We start from the raw sequence: 14,577 nt of genomic DNA, 5'->3' as shown, positions 1-14,577 counted from the left end.
ACAACAGTTTTGCATTGCTATTTCTTCTTTTTAGATTATCTCTAACAGTCAAAATATAACGAGGGGAAAATACTTCGCTTTAACAATCAGAGTTTGTATAAGTCACAGACAAAGGCATATAGAGTTAGAAAGGCTCAATTCATTACATAAGGTAGACTGTGTGTGACTATGAAGCTCAAATGAGTTTAAAGAACTTCTGAAGCTTTGCTTAGTGCCATTTCAACCACCACAAACACACATCATTCTAAGAACATCTAAAAATCACCTTAAAAGTCAATTTAAAGTACTTTTGTAGACCTTCTATGATCGTGTGAAATACAATTCTTTAAAGAGCTTAATAATGTAAAAATCTAAGGTAAATTAAAAAATTTCATGAAGTATACAGTTTAGAATGTTTTTAAAGCTACTCATTTGTTGTGGACAAAGGCTGGGGCAGACTGAGGGGCCACTGGCAGTGGCACTGGGATTTATCTCTACTGCATGTACTGTTTTTTTGGGATTCTATTTTCTTTGGATAGATACTTTGCTCAGCCTAGATGTAATAGGGAGGGCCTTGGACCTTCCACAAAGCAATGTGCCTTACCCTCTCTTAGGATTAAAAATGGGTGGGGTGGGAAGGTGTGTGGAGGGATTGGGAGGAAAGGAAAGAGTGGGAATTTGGATTGGTTTTTTTTTTAAAAAAAAAATCTAATGAATTAAAAAAAGAATTAAAAGAATTAGAGAAACAAAAAAGCTACTAATTTAGTTTTGATGAGAAAATTTCTTAAAGATAAAAGAAAATCCAGTTCATATGCTGTATGAATGAATGTTCTTCATAGAGTTCCACTTGGAAATTACATAATTTAGACTTTTCTCAGTGCAAGAGATCAAACCCCTTGTGTGGTAGGCATGTGCTCTACCACCAGGTATAACTAGTTTGTTATTAACTTTCATTTTTTTCCTATCGAAACTAAATCAAAAAACGTGCAAAAAGTAATTAAAGCTTCAGGTTTAAGCTTGGTGTTCTGGTTTATAAATGTATAACAGCAAATTATTATTTCATGAAATCCTTGAAATGTACCAATAATAGAGCTCTTACCATCAATGATGAAATGACTAGTATCTGGCCAGTTCAACCTCAAACGGGTCACTCAGCTATTCCTGTTTTATGGTTATAATGAAGCAGCACACGTCTTTCTCACTCTCAGAATTTAACATGTGATCATAAAGGTAAGACCTAAATTACTAAGTTTGTGAACAAAGATAGTTTGGGGATTGGGGAAAGAACATATAAAATATTTTTGATGTATGTTAAAGGAGAAAAAGGAGATTTGGTTGTCTGATAATGGAAGAGTCAGGAAACTTTTTAACAAATCTTTTATACATATACACAATGAGGGTTATATTGCATCAAAGAACAGTGAAAATTCCCCAGAAATGCAACACCAGGTCCTTCACAAAGCCTGGTTTTAGTTTCAACAATTATTTCCTTTCTTATATCTTTTTCTTTTAACCTAATAACCTTTCCATGTTTTAAAGTTAAACACTTAAGCGCAAGGAAGAATTAATAAATTCAAATTTTCTTAAAGTAAATTCAAATTTTCTTAAAGTATTCTGAACTTTTCAAAAAGAAAACAATTATTCAAATAAATCAGGGCATCGATAAACTAAAATTCTAAAATGGTTGTGTGTGTGAACATTTATGTATGGGTATCCAAAATCAGTCATGTTTTAAAGGACAAAACAGGTTGGCCAACATCTGTTTACGTTTAAGATAACTGTACAAAGCAATGTTCTAGTAACCCTTCGGAAAACCCTCTAAGGCCATGAGGCACACAGGCAGCCGAAGTCTATAAAGCCTTCTCAGGCTTCAACAGCTTGGCTGAAAAGTTCTCTTCCATACTTGGAAACTTGATTAGCATGATATAAAAACGCCATATCTGACATGCTGCGTAACCAAGGTTGTGGTTATTCTTTATACAGCATCTAAAATTTCACACTCCATCAACACATGTTCAGGCCATTTTATCTTGGCAATTAATTTATTATTTTTCAGAACACAGTGAAGCCTTGTTTTCAAGTCATTCATAACTTTATACATCAGTCTTGCACATGAAACCCAGGCATCTGTGAACCGTAGAAAATCCTTGCACTCAGGAGATTAAGCTCCTGACACCTTTGCTGATTAATAATCATGGAAAGAATAAGATCAGAAACAAAATAAATGATCATTTAATAGAGAAACTCACAAAACAGCCCTTTAACTTACATATTCCATCATGTTGTTCGTTTCACATTTCCTTTTGCTCAGTCTCCAGTGCAAGCACAGCTAGACACGAAAGAGGGCAAAGGAAGAGAAATGAGCTCCATTTTCCTGGGCACAAGACTCACCCATTCGTCCATCTTTCATATTTTCAGTCCAACAAAAGCATCTGTTTCCATACTGTGCAATTCAGACCCAACAGTACGAAGCTGCTCCCCGCAGCACTCACCTTGTGGTATAACCTATTGTTTTCCCATTCTAATAACTTCTCGATCGATCTTCGTGTCTGGAAGACAAATGAGGGGAAAGTTTACTCTTGACTGGTTTTAGAGAAGCTGTTTTGCAGCTGCTTTCTGTGTGAAAGGGGAAGAAGTATAAAACGATGACAAGGCAGGAGTGGTCTGCACTCACCATGGTCCAGCACTAAGGCACAGCCTCACATGAATTTTCCTCTAAATATATATGCTTGTATTTTAAAGTATTTTGAATTTACCAGCCTTTGATTTAAAACTATTAGTCTAAACAGCAAATGTCGTTTTATTTACTTATTTAACTTAAATCTCCACTTCTTTAGGAAACATTTTGCAGTACTTAAAAAGTAATGAAGGTTTCTTAATCTCTATTTTTAAAACAATAATAATTTAAATATTAGTTAACAAAATATCAATGGCTTTTAGGGTAAATCTTAAAAAAACTACTAATTGAAGGTTAATAAAGGGGGAAATGAGTTATAAAATCAAACTAATTTTAGGATTGTATGACAAAATCAGTTTGATGGTTATTGCAATTTTCAAACAGAGCCAGATTTTTATTTAAAGCAACATAAAAGTGGTATCTGGGAGTAAAATTCTATTCTTAATCCAAGGATACTGTTTCAGGGCTTCCCACTGTTGCTGCAACATAGACCATGCAGCATGGACCACTTCTTGCTTGGGGGTGTAAATAAAGAAGCTAATGCATGGAGCCAGGTGTCTGGATGAGACTAACTCTCCGCAGGTGCAGGAGTGACACTACTGCTAGGCGATCAACTGCAACTTGATGCAGCTGCAGCTTTCCTGCAAAAAGGTGTCTACTGATATTAAATGTGGCGTGGCTCTAAGGACGTGCTGATCATCGCATGAAGACCTGAATGCTAACCAAGACTGAGTGACATGAAAAACTGATAGGAACATGCTGGTTTTAAAGTCTGTTACGTAAAAAAGTTAGGATTTATTTAAAGTGTCTACTGTAACCCAGCTCTAGGACTACATTTCAGCATGTTGAACTGCTAGAAAGACACTAAAGTCACATAGGCACCAATTATAATTCATACTACAGCTAGCATCAAACTACCACGAGTGCTTATATTTTCCAATTTTTATATCATAAAAATCAGAAAATCAACTATTTTCTGGCAATAATGTCAATGACTAATTTATTACAATTTTTTGAACAGTCTTTTCGGCAAGAATTTTAAAGAAAAAGTGCCCTTGTTAGCAATGATCAGCAGCCCTCACTTGTTTCTTTGTAAGATAGCCTTTTAGAGGCAGCTCTCCTTTTAAATGAAAATAGGGCAGCAGTTATGGTCACACTTTTTGTTAATTTAGTTGCCAGTCAGCCCCAAATCAAAAGAAAATAAGGCTGCAGAGTGTAATTAACATTCAGTTCAGTCGTTTTGTCCCTTGTCTAGCCCCCAAGCTTTGTTAAAATTGCCATCTGAATGCTGAAGGCTGTAGGGAAATCGATTTGATTCTAATCGCACCATGAAAAGAACATGATCTAACTGCTTTCAGCCCTCCGTAAATCTGTACTAGGTCTTTAGCACAATGCAACTTCCAATTTAAAAAGCACTGAATGTCTCGTCAATGACTTTGTGAAGAAAAAAGAACAAGGAGCAGACATAAAAATTCCAATAGTTGTTTAAGCATTAAAGTTCATTTGCATCACAGCGAACCTGAAAAGGGCTGACCTCTCAAACCGCCTCTCAGGTCTATGAAGTTGTAGCCTTGACAAGCTCACATTGACAGAGCTCATTGACTCTGAAAGGCTACTCTATCAATGGTGAAAAATGGCAATAGGTTCTACTATGAGCAGGCATCTGCCTGCCCACCCGCTGCTAAACCAATGGTAAAACCGTTTCAAAACCTGAATCCACCTTGTAATCTTCCTTTCTAGGACCTTTTAATAATAGATTAAGATTACTATACAATTTGAGGTTTTACTTTTACTGACGATTTAAAAGAAGATGGGGAAAATTAAAGAAATCGGGTAGGGAGAAGCAACTTTTGAAGTCTGTTGTTTTATTTTAAAAGTATATAAAAGTAGTTCCTAAAAACTTAACACTACATTCTGCAAATATTTATTATTCAAAGAAAAGACTGGTTATTACCATATCAAATTACCAGAATGTATAAGCCATGCTATACAGCAAGAACCCTCATTATCATACATACATAATACACATGCACACCTACACGTAACATTTATCAACTTAAAAATATTTACTTCTACTTAAATCAAATACCAATATGTGTAAAAGATAATTACAAAGTATGAATGTAAAATTCTAAAATATTTATGTAGGAACTTCAAATTTATTCTTCGCCTCTAATTAGGAGTTTAATGACAGGGTTGGGTATAATTGTATCCTATAATATTAAGGATTCTAAAGCAAACAAAGTTTGCTATGCCATATTCTGCATAATCATCTGAATATTCAATATTTCTACACTGTTGAAGTCTGGAGTAAAGCTGTGAATTAGCACCATCTAATCTTGCTATAAGACGTCTCTCCTGCTTGACAGGTGAAAAAAAGGCACTTGCACGTGCAGCTTAATTAATCACTGCACTTGACATCTCAATGATTTACAGAGAGGAGCAGGTGAGAACACACAAAACCAGAAAGGAGCCCTTGATTTGAGAGGAACGTTTCCAGCACAGTAAGGTGACAAGTAAGTGATTCCAGCAATGATTTAAAAAAAAAAATAAAGAAACTGTGCCACAAATTATTTGTTAGTAACAACAAAAGATCAAATTAAATGGAAGAAAAAAGGCTTAACCATGGAGAATGTTTAATACTACGCAATTATTTTTAGTTCACAAAATCAAAATATATTTTCAAGATGAAGTACAATACCAATTTGGCAGATAGTGGGAGAAAATATGACATTTCAGCATTATAAAAGCATTTCAAAGCTTTTAAACTTCAGTGGGAAGAAATCACATTTTAGTTACTGTCTTCTAGAAATAAAAGTTAAGAGTTTATGTCCACAGGGTTGTCAGACTATAATGAAATACTAAAATTCAACACAGCCAAACCTGATATCTATTAACCAGACAAGCAAATCTAATCACATAAATACCTGTCATTTAATTTTAAGTGATTATACTACCTAGCAAATTCAAAATACTCTAAGTTTATATATATATATATATATATATATATATATATATATATATATATATATATATATATATATATATATATATGAAATACCAACAAAACATTATCCTTCTAGGTCATTTCCTAAAATTAATTCATATTATCTTCCTAAGAAGAATTTAGTGCTTGAGAAAAATACCAGAGTGATAGTCATGGGAACTGAAAATCTTCTGTGTAGCTGAAAGAACAGGAGAAAGGGCAGTGCAGGCTTCAGTACAAGTTCCCTACAGTGGCCTTAATCCTTTTCAGTATCACAGGCTCGGGTGGAAAGACAGGTTAGTGATTCTTTATCAATGAATCTTCATCCTTCTGCCTAGGCTGTCAACAAGAAACCTACTTTTATCATATGGAGTCTTGAATTAGAAGAACCGAGACCACCAGCTTACACCACATAAGTAAAATAAGGCTTTGTAAGATGCTGTCATGCAGCAAGCCTGTGTTAGAAGGGCAGTTCTCAGCATCTGGATCCCACCAAATCTACTCATCAAAGATATTTAAACAATATCAACATATTTTCATTACACCAGCTTTACAGTTATATTTTTCTCACTGTCGGGTCTTTCTAACACAGTTGCCTGGCTCTGTTGGAATGACTAAAGCCATTTCCATTACTGAACAAGCATATAGACTTTTGGGTTTATTTTCTGTTGACTTTGGCACAAATTTTTGATAGAACCATGGAAGAGTCAAAACATAAAAATTACAAAGAAAATTAAAACAACAGAAATTATAAAATAGCTAAAAGGATGATTAATCACAATTAATAGCAAATATGGCATACTTCTAAAGAATCAAGAAGTAATTTAAAGTAAGTTTAAAACAGTAAAACATAAACCACCAAAATCTTAACTACTAACATAAAATTTAGACTTCCATAAAATCAAGAATCGATTTGAATTTAATTTTTTTAGGGCCTTTGTATAGCTGTTCCTAAACACTCTACCCTCCCCTAAGGAATGAAGAAATAATTCCATACACACGTTCACAATATGAGCCACTAAACATAAATGAGTCTTACAGGACAAGGAGCCAGTTATGTCATCTTGAGTTTGTTACCACCATTACTTAACATTCATCACCAATGATTAATTTATTTAAATCAGTTGTTTAAAAAAATGGTTTTTCAAATTTTTACAACTATCTACAAAAGTTCAACAACTCAAACCTGCAATTAAAACTTACTTGAACTGGATTTGTTCACTGTATTAAACAATGTCAAGGCAAATTTCAAATGTTCAATTTCTTATTTAAAACATTTTGAAATTCAAACTGCTAAGTTTGTAATTCGTCAATTAAAAATTAACTAGAATAATGCCTCTAATGCATCCATCAATTATACAAATGGAAATAAGAGAAACAATAACGGTTTGGGCTATTAAAAGGAAACTGTATAATTTAGAATGGATTACTTCAACTAAAGGGACAATTACTTGAATCACTTCCGTTTGTTCTGGACTAATGTTAAAACTCACATTTCAGTGGTAAACTGAAAATTAAGTATATCTCAGTATCATTACAAATACAAAACCTGTAATTCTCCAAGATAAAAAAAATATGAACTGATTCCACGAAAGAATTTTTAAACAAATTTCCTTCCTGTATGTAAAATACGTCTTAAAATCTGCATATGAACACTGACCTTCAAAGTGTGGCTGTAGCAAGGAGTCCTGACCAGAATTAGGACACGTTGCTGTTTGTTACAAGGGAGCATTTGCCCAACAAAAACTACAGGGCTCAGGGGTGACTTTAAAGGAGCTCAGTAAAGCACAATTACATGGCATTTCATCAGGTTAGCAAGTGAAAGTGAAATCTTACTTTTTTAAGGTTATGCTGGTACTTCATGGTTTTGAATTGGGCATGTCAAGCACATCCATAAAATGATGCACAATTTTAAAGGGAATTGATACTTGAGAACAATATTTGAGAAAATTTTGTGATAAAACTAAAATTTAATTTCATGTAACAGTAGAAAATTAGAAAAACTCTGTGAGTGAAATAACTTCCATTAAGATAAAAATACTAGGGCTGGAGAGATGGCTCAGTGGTTAAGAGCATTGCCTGCTCTTCCAAAGGTCCTGAGTTCAATTCCCAGCAACCACATGGTGGCTCACATGGTGCTTGCTGTATAACAATGAGGACCTGAGTTCAGATTGTTAGCACCCATATTAAATAAAGAGGATCCCTACATCCTGCTGGCTAGCTAGCTATACCAAAATAGCGACTTCTAGTCAGAGACCACGTGCTAAGATAATAAACTGGAACCAGGCAGTGGTGGCACATCTCTTCAATCACTCAGGAGGCAGAGGCAGGTGGATCTCTGTGAATTCTCTCTCTGAAATGGAGGCCAACCTGGTCTACAGAGGAAGTTTCAGGGCAGCCACAACTGTTACAGAGAAGCCCTGTCTTGAAAACATAGAAACTAAACCAAAAAATTGGGCAGAGTTGAAGAAGGCATCACCTTTGACCTGTGACCTACGCAGGTGTATGTGTGTGCACGAACACACATAAACACACACACACAAATCAGCTCTGGGCAAAAGACATGCTCTAAGGATTCTAATGTGTGTTCACACAGCTAGTACTGAGTCTCAGTCAATCTCTCTATCTCTTTCTGTGTCTCTCTCTGCTTGCAAATCAGAGCATTCTTAGGTCCTTCTCCAGCACCATGCCTCTTAGCCACCATGCTTCCTGTCATGATGATAATGGACTAAGATTGTAAGCAAGACTGAAACTGTAGGCAAGCTCCCAATGAAACGGTTTCTTTCACAAGAGTCACTTTGGTCATGGTGTCACTTCACAGCAATAGACCAGTGACTAAGAAGAACCCAATAAATAAATTCCCCAAACCAAGTCTTACAAAGTAAAACAAAGTCAGGTACGGTAGTATGCATCTATAATCCCAGCATTTAGGAGGTAGAGACAAGATTAGAAGTTCAAGGTCAACCAGTACTATTTAAACTATACAAGATAGACTCTATGTATGTATGTATGTATGTATGTATGTATGTGTGTGTGTGTGTATGTATGTATGTATCTATCTATCTATCTATCTATCTATCTATCTATCTATTTAAAGTAAAATAAAAGAGCTAAGATGTAGCTTAATGGAAAAATACTTATTTAGCATGCACAAAGCCTTGGGTTTCATCTTAAGGCTTGCAAATTTTTTTTTTTTAAAAAAAGCAAGCATAAAAAAATGACATGGAAGCAAAAAGCCATGACTGATTCTTAATTGTGCATAAACTCTTAGGTCATATTCTACCACTGAGTGAAGTCAGGAACCTGGAAACAGAAACTGAAGCAAAGTCATGGAGAAATCCTACTTACTGGCTTACCCCACCCCATGGATTGCTCAACCTGTTTTCTTATACCATCCAAGACCACTTGTCCAGAGGCCTGGACCCTCCCATATCAATCATCAATCAAGAAAATGGCCCCACAGACTTATCAACAGGTAAATCTTATAGAGACATTCGCATTTGGGTCCAAATGATTCTATCTTGTGTCAAGTTAACATAAAACATTAACCAACATATTGACAAAATTTTGTCTCGAAAAGGAAATAAAAATAGAAAAGAAAATAAAAACAGGTAGGAGCTGATGGGAGAGGACTCAGGAAGGGACTTTCTGCCCGAGAGACTGAGGTAGAAAACAGAAAGAAAAAGGGATTCTGGTCATGCTTTTGTCTTTCTGTTTCAACAGCATACTGGTACGAAGTACTGTGTCTGTAGGCATTAGTGTGTTTTATTTTTTCCTGTTGTTTAAAAATGATCTTTCCCAGAACACTCGCTCTTTCTGAACTCCATCACTGCCAAACCTCCAAGTCTTTAGTTGTGATTAATAGTTTCTCATGGAGACAGTGGGGAAAAAGTGCAGTGTTGAGTCTGAGTACTGACCAGTAAAACAAGAGAAGGGAAGAGCGAGAGAACACAGGAAGTTGGGTGAGTAAAAGAGGCGGGGCAGGATCTAGAAAGAATTAGAAGAGGGGAAAACATGATCAAAATACACTGTATAAAAAAAAATTAAATTGCTGGGTGGTGGTGGTGCATGCCTTTAATCCCAGTAATTAGGACACAGAGGCAAGTGGATCTCTTTGAGTTCAAGGCCAGCGTGGCCTACACAAGTGCTAGTTCCAGGGCAGCATGGACTATTACACAGAGAAACCCTGTCTCAAAAACACAAGCAAACAAACAAACAAAAAATTTAAATAAAAAATATTTTAAAGATTTATTTTTAATTATGGGGGTGGCACATGAATGTGGGCACACTGAATGCAGGTGCCAGTGAAGAGCAGAAAAAGGCCATCAGACATCAGAGTCCCTGAAGCTTGCATTACAAGTGGTTGTGAGCTGTGTGACATGGGTGCTGGGAAACAAATTCAGGTCCTCTGCTCTTAACTACTGAGCATCCTTCCAGCTCCTAAAATTCGAGTTCTTTCCTCAGTGAAAAATGACACTGTATTATTCTCTTTTACAATTCGGTTTTTGTAAATGATTTCTGTCTTTACATTGGGGACTTCAGTTCTAGACTGTATCAAGCACCAGTAAAGTTTAGAATCTTCACAGGATCATGAGCATTGACATGATACACAGACATACACATAAAATAAAAATAAATCTCAAAAAAATCCATTAGTTTTTGTAGTTTTTAATAAATTGAACTTAAAAGTTTACATGAAAAAAAATAACCCCCTAAAAAATCTTGAAAAAAACAAAATTTCACAGTTAATAAATGTAGCTCAGCTGATATAGTCCTGCCTAAGTTGCAGGAAACAGAGTTGGCTGCCCAGCTCCTGATAAACCAGGTACAGTAACACATGCCTGTGATCCCTGCATTTGATAGATGGAGGCAAGAGCAGAGGATTAAGGTCATCTACTACATAGGAAGCTCAAGGCTAGTCTGGGCCACATGAAGAGTCCATCTAAAAACAGGGGGGAGGACAAATTTGCAAGACTCCCCCCACTGAACATTAAGCTAAAGTAAATAAGCTACAGTAAATAACACAGTGTGATATTAAGGTCAACACAAGTGGAACACAGTGAAGTCCAAAAACAGTTACATACAAATATGATGATTGCCCATTAAATATTGAAAGAATAGTCTTTCAAAAGAAGGTGCTATAAAGCCTAGAAAGTCATATGCCAAAACATGAACTTTGATCTTGTCAAAGCTACAGACTTAGTTTGACTTCTTGGGGAGGCCTTACCCTCTTTTAGGAGCCCAAGAAGGTGGTGGTGGGGAACTGGAGGAGAGGAGGGTGGGGGAGCTGGGATTGGTTTGTAATAAATAAATAAACACAGAAAAAAAAAGCTATACATAAAATGCAGAAGATCAAAAATCTTCACAACTTTGCCTTAGGCAAAAATATTAAATATAATAATAAAGGCACTATATTTTTCTTTTCTTTTTTTCCAGACAAAGTTTCGCTCTGAAGCCCTGGCTGTTCTGGAATTCACTATGCAGACCAGGCTGTCCTTGAACTCACAGAGATCTGCCTACTCTGCCTCCTAAGGGCTGGAATATGTGCGCCTGGCATAAGAGCACTTTTTTTAAAAAAAAAAAAAAGCAAAAACTGATGAACTAGACGTCAACAAAATCAAAACTTTGGCTCTGCCAAAGACACTGTTAAGAGAATAGGAAAGACAGGCTATATAGTAGAAAAATAATACTGACATATATCTAACAAGGTACTGACATCAGGATTACATTAACCATTCTCAAGCCTGGCATAGTAGTGCATGCTTTATACTTTCAACACTCGGAAGGCTGAGGCAGGAGAATCCTAAGTCCAAGTTTCAATTGGGTTACATAATAAGACCCTGTCTAAATTCAACAACAACAACAAACAACCATTTTTAAAAAGTATGACATTCAAAGTTGGAGAGATAGCTCAGAGGTTAAGAGCACTTGCTGCTCTTGCAAAGGACTGGAGTTCACTTCCTAGTAACCACATGAGGTTAATGACTACCTGTCAACTTTGGTTCCAGAAGATCTGATACCCTTTTTTCTGGCCTCCATAGGTTCCTGCAAGCATGTGATACACATAAATTCATACAGGCACACACACACACACACACACACACACACACACACACACACACACACACTAAACAAACTTTTAAAATATTAAAAATATTAACTTTCACATTCTCTGCCCCTCTTCAGTGCTGAGGTTCTAAACCAGGGCCTTCTAAAGGCTAAGTAAGCACTTCATCACTAAAAAACATTCCCATCCCAACAAATAATCATTTTTAAATATGCAAGGTATCCTTTCCTCTATCTTGGAGTCTGCTGAGGACAGGAACTGTAAAGGCAAATATGCCTAGACGTCTATGAGGCTACTTATAAAGTGGCTGTAGGTGGAGGTCTCAAACCAAAGGGAGCACATAGCTGGTCTAAAAATAAAGTGTTTATGCCTAAGATGAAATCAAACTCTGCTTGTGTAAAAGATAGGACTTGTTCAAAGCAAACAGTAACATAATCCTCCAGATGACAAACTGAACAAAGTCAGTATAATCTGGGATTACCAGAGTCCATGGAAACAATAGCATGAATTGTGTCAAATTCCAAAGCAAACTTCCTACTAAAGCCATTGGATAAGAATCTGTGTGATGCTATATCCCTCAAAGATTTAAACTAATGACAAATTAATAAAAATGGGTTTGTGCTCTTAAAAAAAAGAAAAAGTAAAAAGACTGGGCATGATGGCATGTGGCTTTAATCCCAACATGTGGAAGATTATGGTAGATCTTTCTGTTTGAGGCCAGACAGAGTTACACAGAAAGACACCATGCCAAAACCAAAGGGGCAGAGGGCAAACTTTATCTTTTATTTCTTGCTTTGCTTTATTTTTGTGGTGCTAGAAGCTGAAGGCTTGCACATAGTAGGAAGGCACTCTACCACTGGGCCACGTCACAGTCTCCAATACTGCAAAAGGAACATATACAAGTGGCAAATAAAGTATCATTTGGTGACCTAGAGACAATCTGGTAAAAATTATGGGGGTAAAAAAGGGCTTAGAGAAAGTAGGGTCAGCAAAAGAAGTCCCGGCCACATGCACTCACTCAATGTCCCACTTAAAGGTGGGAAGAACTGACTCCAGTGGCCCCTCTGACCTCCAGTGCCTGCACCTCTCCAGCTCAACACACTAATAATAAACATTTTCAAAGAAATGTAAATATGCCAAATGTCATAATAAATAATACATAAGTAATTCTATTATAAAGACATCAAGTTCATTTTATCAATAAAATATATTAGTTTTAGCCTAAATTTTTCAATAGAGTATACCCCTAACTTTATAATAGAAATGAAGTAATAAATTGCATTTCCTTGCCATTATTTGCCACCAAAATTAAATGTTTCCATAGGAAAACAGTCAAGTTCACTTGGTTGACTGGTCCTCCCACCTTCCAGCCCATTTTGGTTTTCCAGGCTGGCCTTAACATACTATGTCATGGTATTCATGATCTTCCTTCCTGTCTCAGCCTCTTGAATGCTAGGATTTCATATGTGAGTTACCATACATGGCTGAATATTATTTCCCTTTAATATGTGTAAGTATATCTATATTTTAAGATAACAAAAACAAGGGTGCTATGTTGGGCATGGTGGCAGATGCCTAGAGCATTTGGGAGGCAGAGGCAGGGTAATCTCTTTGTTCAAGGCTGGCCTGATCTACACAGTGAGTTCCAGGCCAGTCAAGTCAACAGAGTAAGACAATATTTTTTTAAAAATAATAACAACAACTTTTAATTTGCATTATTTTGGCATATCTATATCCAACATCTTGAAATCTTTTCATTATAAGCAGTGAAAATCAAGCTTTGGATTATTTTTCCTAATCACACAGTCAGTGTATATTCATTATCGAGAACCTATAAAGTATAAAATTGAAGTGAGCTCCCTATTATCTACTGTAACCATTTTATTTCCTCTATGGGTACTCTCACACTAGTAATGTTAATCAGTCCTTACTGACAACTTCTATTATGGGCTGGATTTGAAGTATTCTTCTAAACGCTCATACATTAGGAACTAGAGAGGTGACTTGGTGGTTGGAAACATTGGCTGCTCTTGCAGAGAACCAGGGTTAAATTCACAGCACTCACAAGCACCTGTAACTCTAGTTCCAGGGAATCTGACACCTTCTTCTGATCTCTACTGGCACCAGGGACACATGTAGTGCCTATAATACATACAGTCAAAATACTATATACACAAAATAAGATTGTAAAAAGTAAACAGAGAGCTGTGGCAATAGCTTAATCAATGCTAGAGCACTTGCTTGGGAGATCCTGTACACTCAAAGTTGACCTGGAGCATAAGGAATATGACCTAATCAGTGGATTATTCTGAATATGATGACCTTTGGAAAGTGTTTCAAATACCTAGAGATGGGAGCTAGTGGAATGGATAGGGTTCTGTTCTCAGGGCTACATCTTATTCCAATCCCCTTCTTCCCTCTCTGATGCCTGGCAACTGTAAGGCAAGGAGCTCTGCTCAGCTACCATGACATTGGAGCTAGCACAGCAGTTCATGAACTAAAATCTCTAAAACCAGGAGCCTCCCTTAAACGGTTTCTCTTGTATATGAAACAGCATCGAAGCTGACAGAATTTCTCATATGCTGTTCAGCTAAAAGCTTTATATATAAGATTCCATTGTGTCCGTACAACAATTCTACTCAAGTCATAGGTGAATATTAACATTTACAGTCTTATCATTCAGATTTAAAGAGGTTAAGAACTATGCCCATAGACACAGGGAAGAGGTAGAGTTGAACCCAGCATCCATGAACACTGTACCACTCTAGTCCATAATTAATGTACACATAGTGCTGCATTCTTCTTTGGCCACAATTTCCTAATGCACAGAAATTATGAACAGTTTCCTCATAGCTATTTTATAACATG

General features: G+C 36.3%; 1 protein-coding gene across 1 annotated transcript in view; it reads right to left on the bottom strand.

Annotated features, from left to right (window-relative positions):
- The window catches only part of Chic2 (cysteine rich hydrophobic domain 2), a 37,352-nt gene that overhangs the window by 5,502 nt on the left and 17,273 nt on the right, over positions 1-14,577 (bottom strand). Inside the window, exons 4-5 of the mRNA XM_048415156.3 lie at positions 2,472-2,528; positions 2,249-2,308 (exon numbers count right to left, since the gene is read on the bottom strand). Coding sequence (XP_048271113.1) covers positions 2,249-2,308; positions 2,472-2,528 — 117 coding nt within the window. The remainder of the gene's footprint in view (positions 1-2,248; positions 2,309-2,471; positions 2,529-14,577) is intronic.

This window comes from Myodes glareolus, chromosome 8, assembly GCF_982192425.1.
Source record: "Myodes glareolus chromosome 8, mMyoGla1.1, whole genome shotgun sequence".
Classification (NCBI taxonomy): Eukaryota; Metazoa; Chordata; class Mammalia; order Rodentia; family Cricetidae; genus Myodes; species Myodes glareolus.
This window is presented reverse-complemented; position numbering and strand designations above follow the sequence as displayed.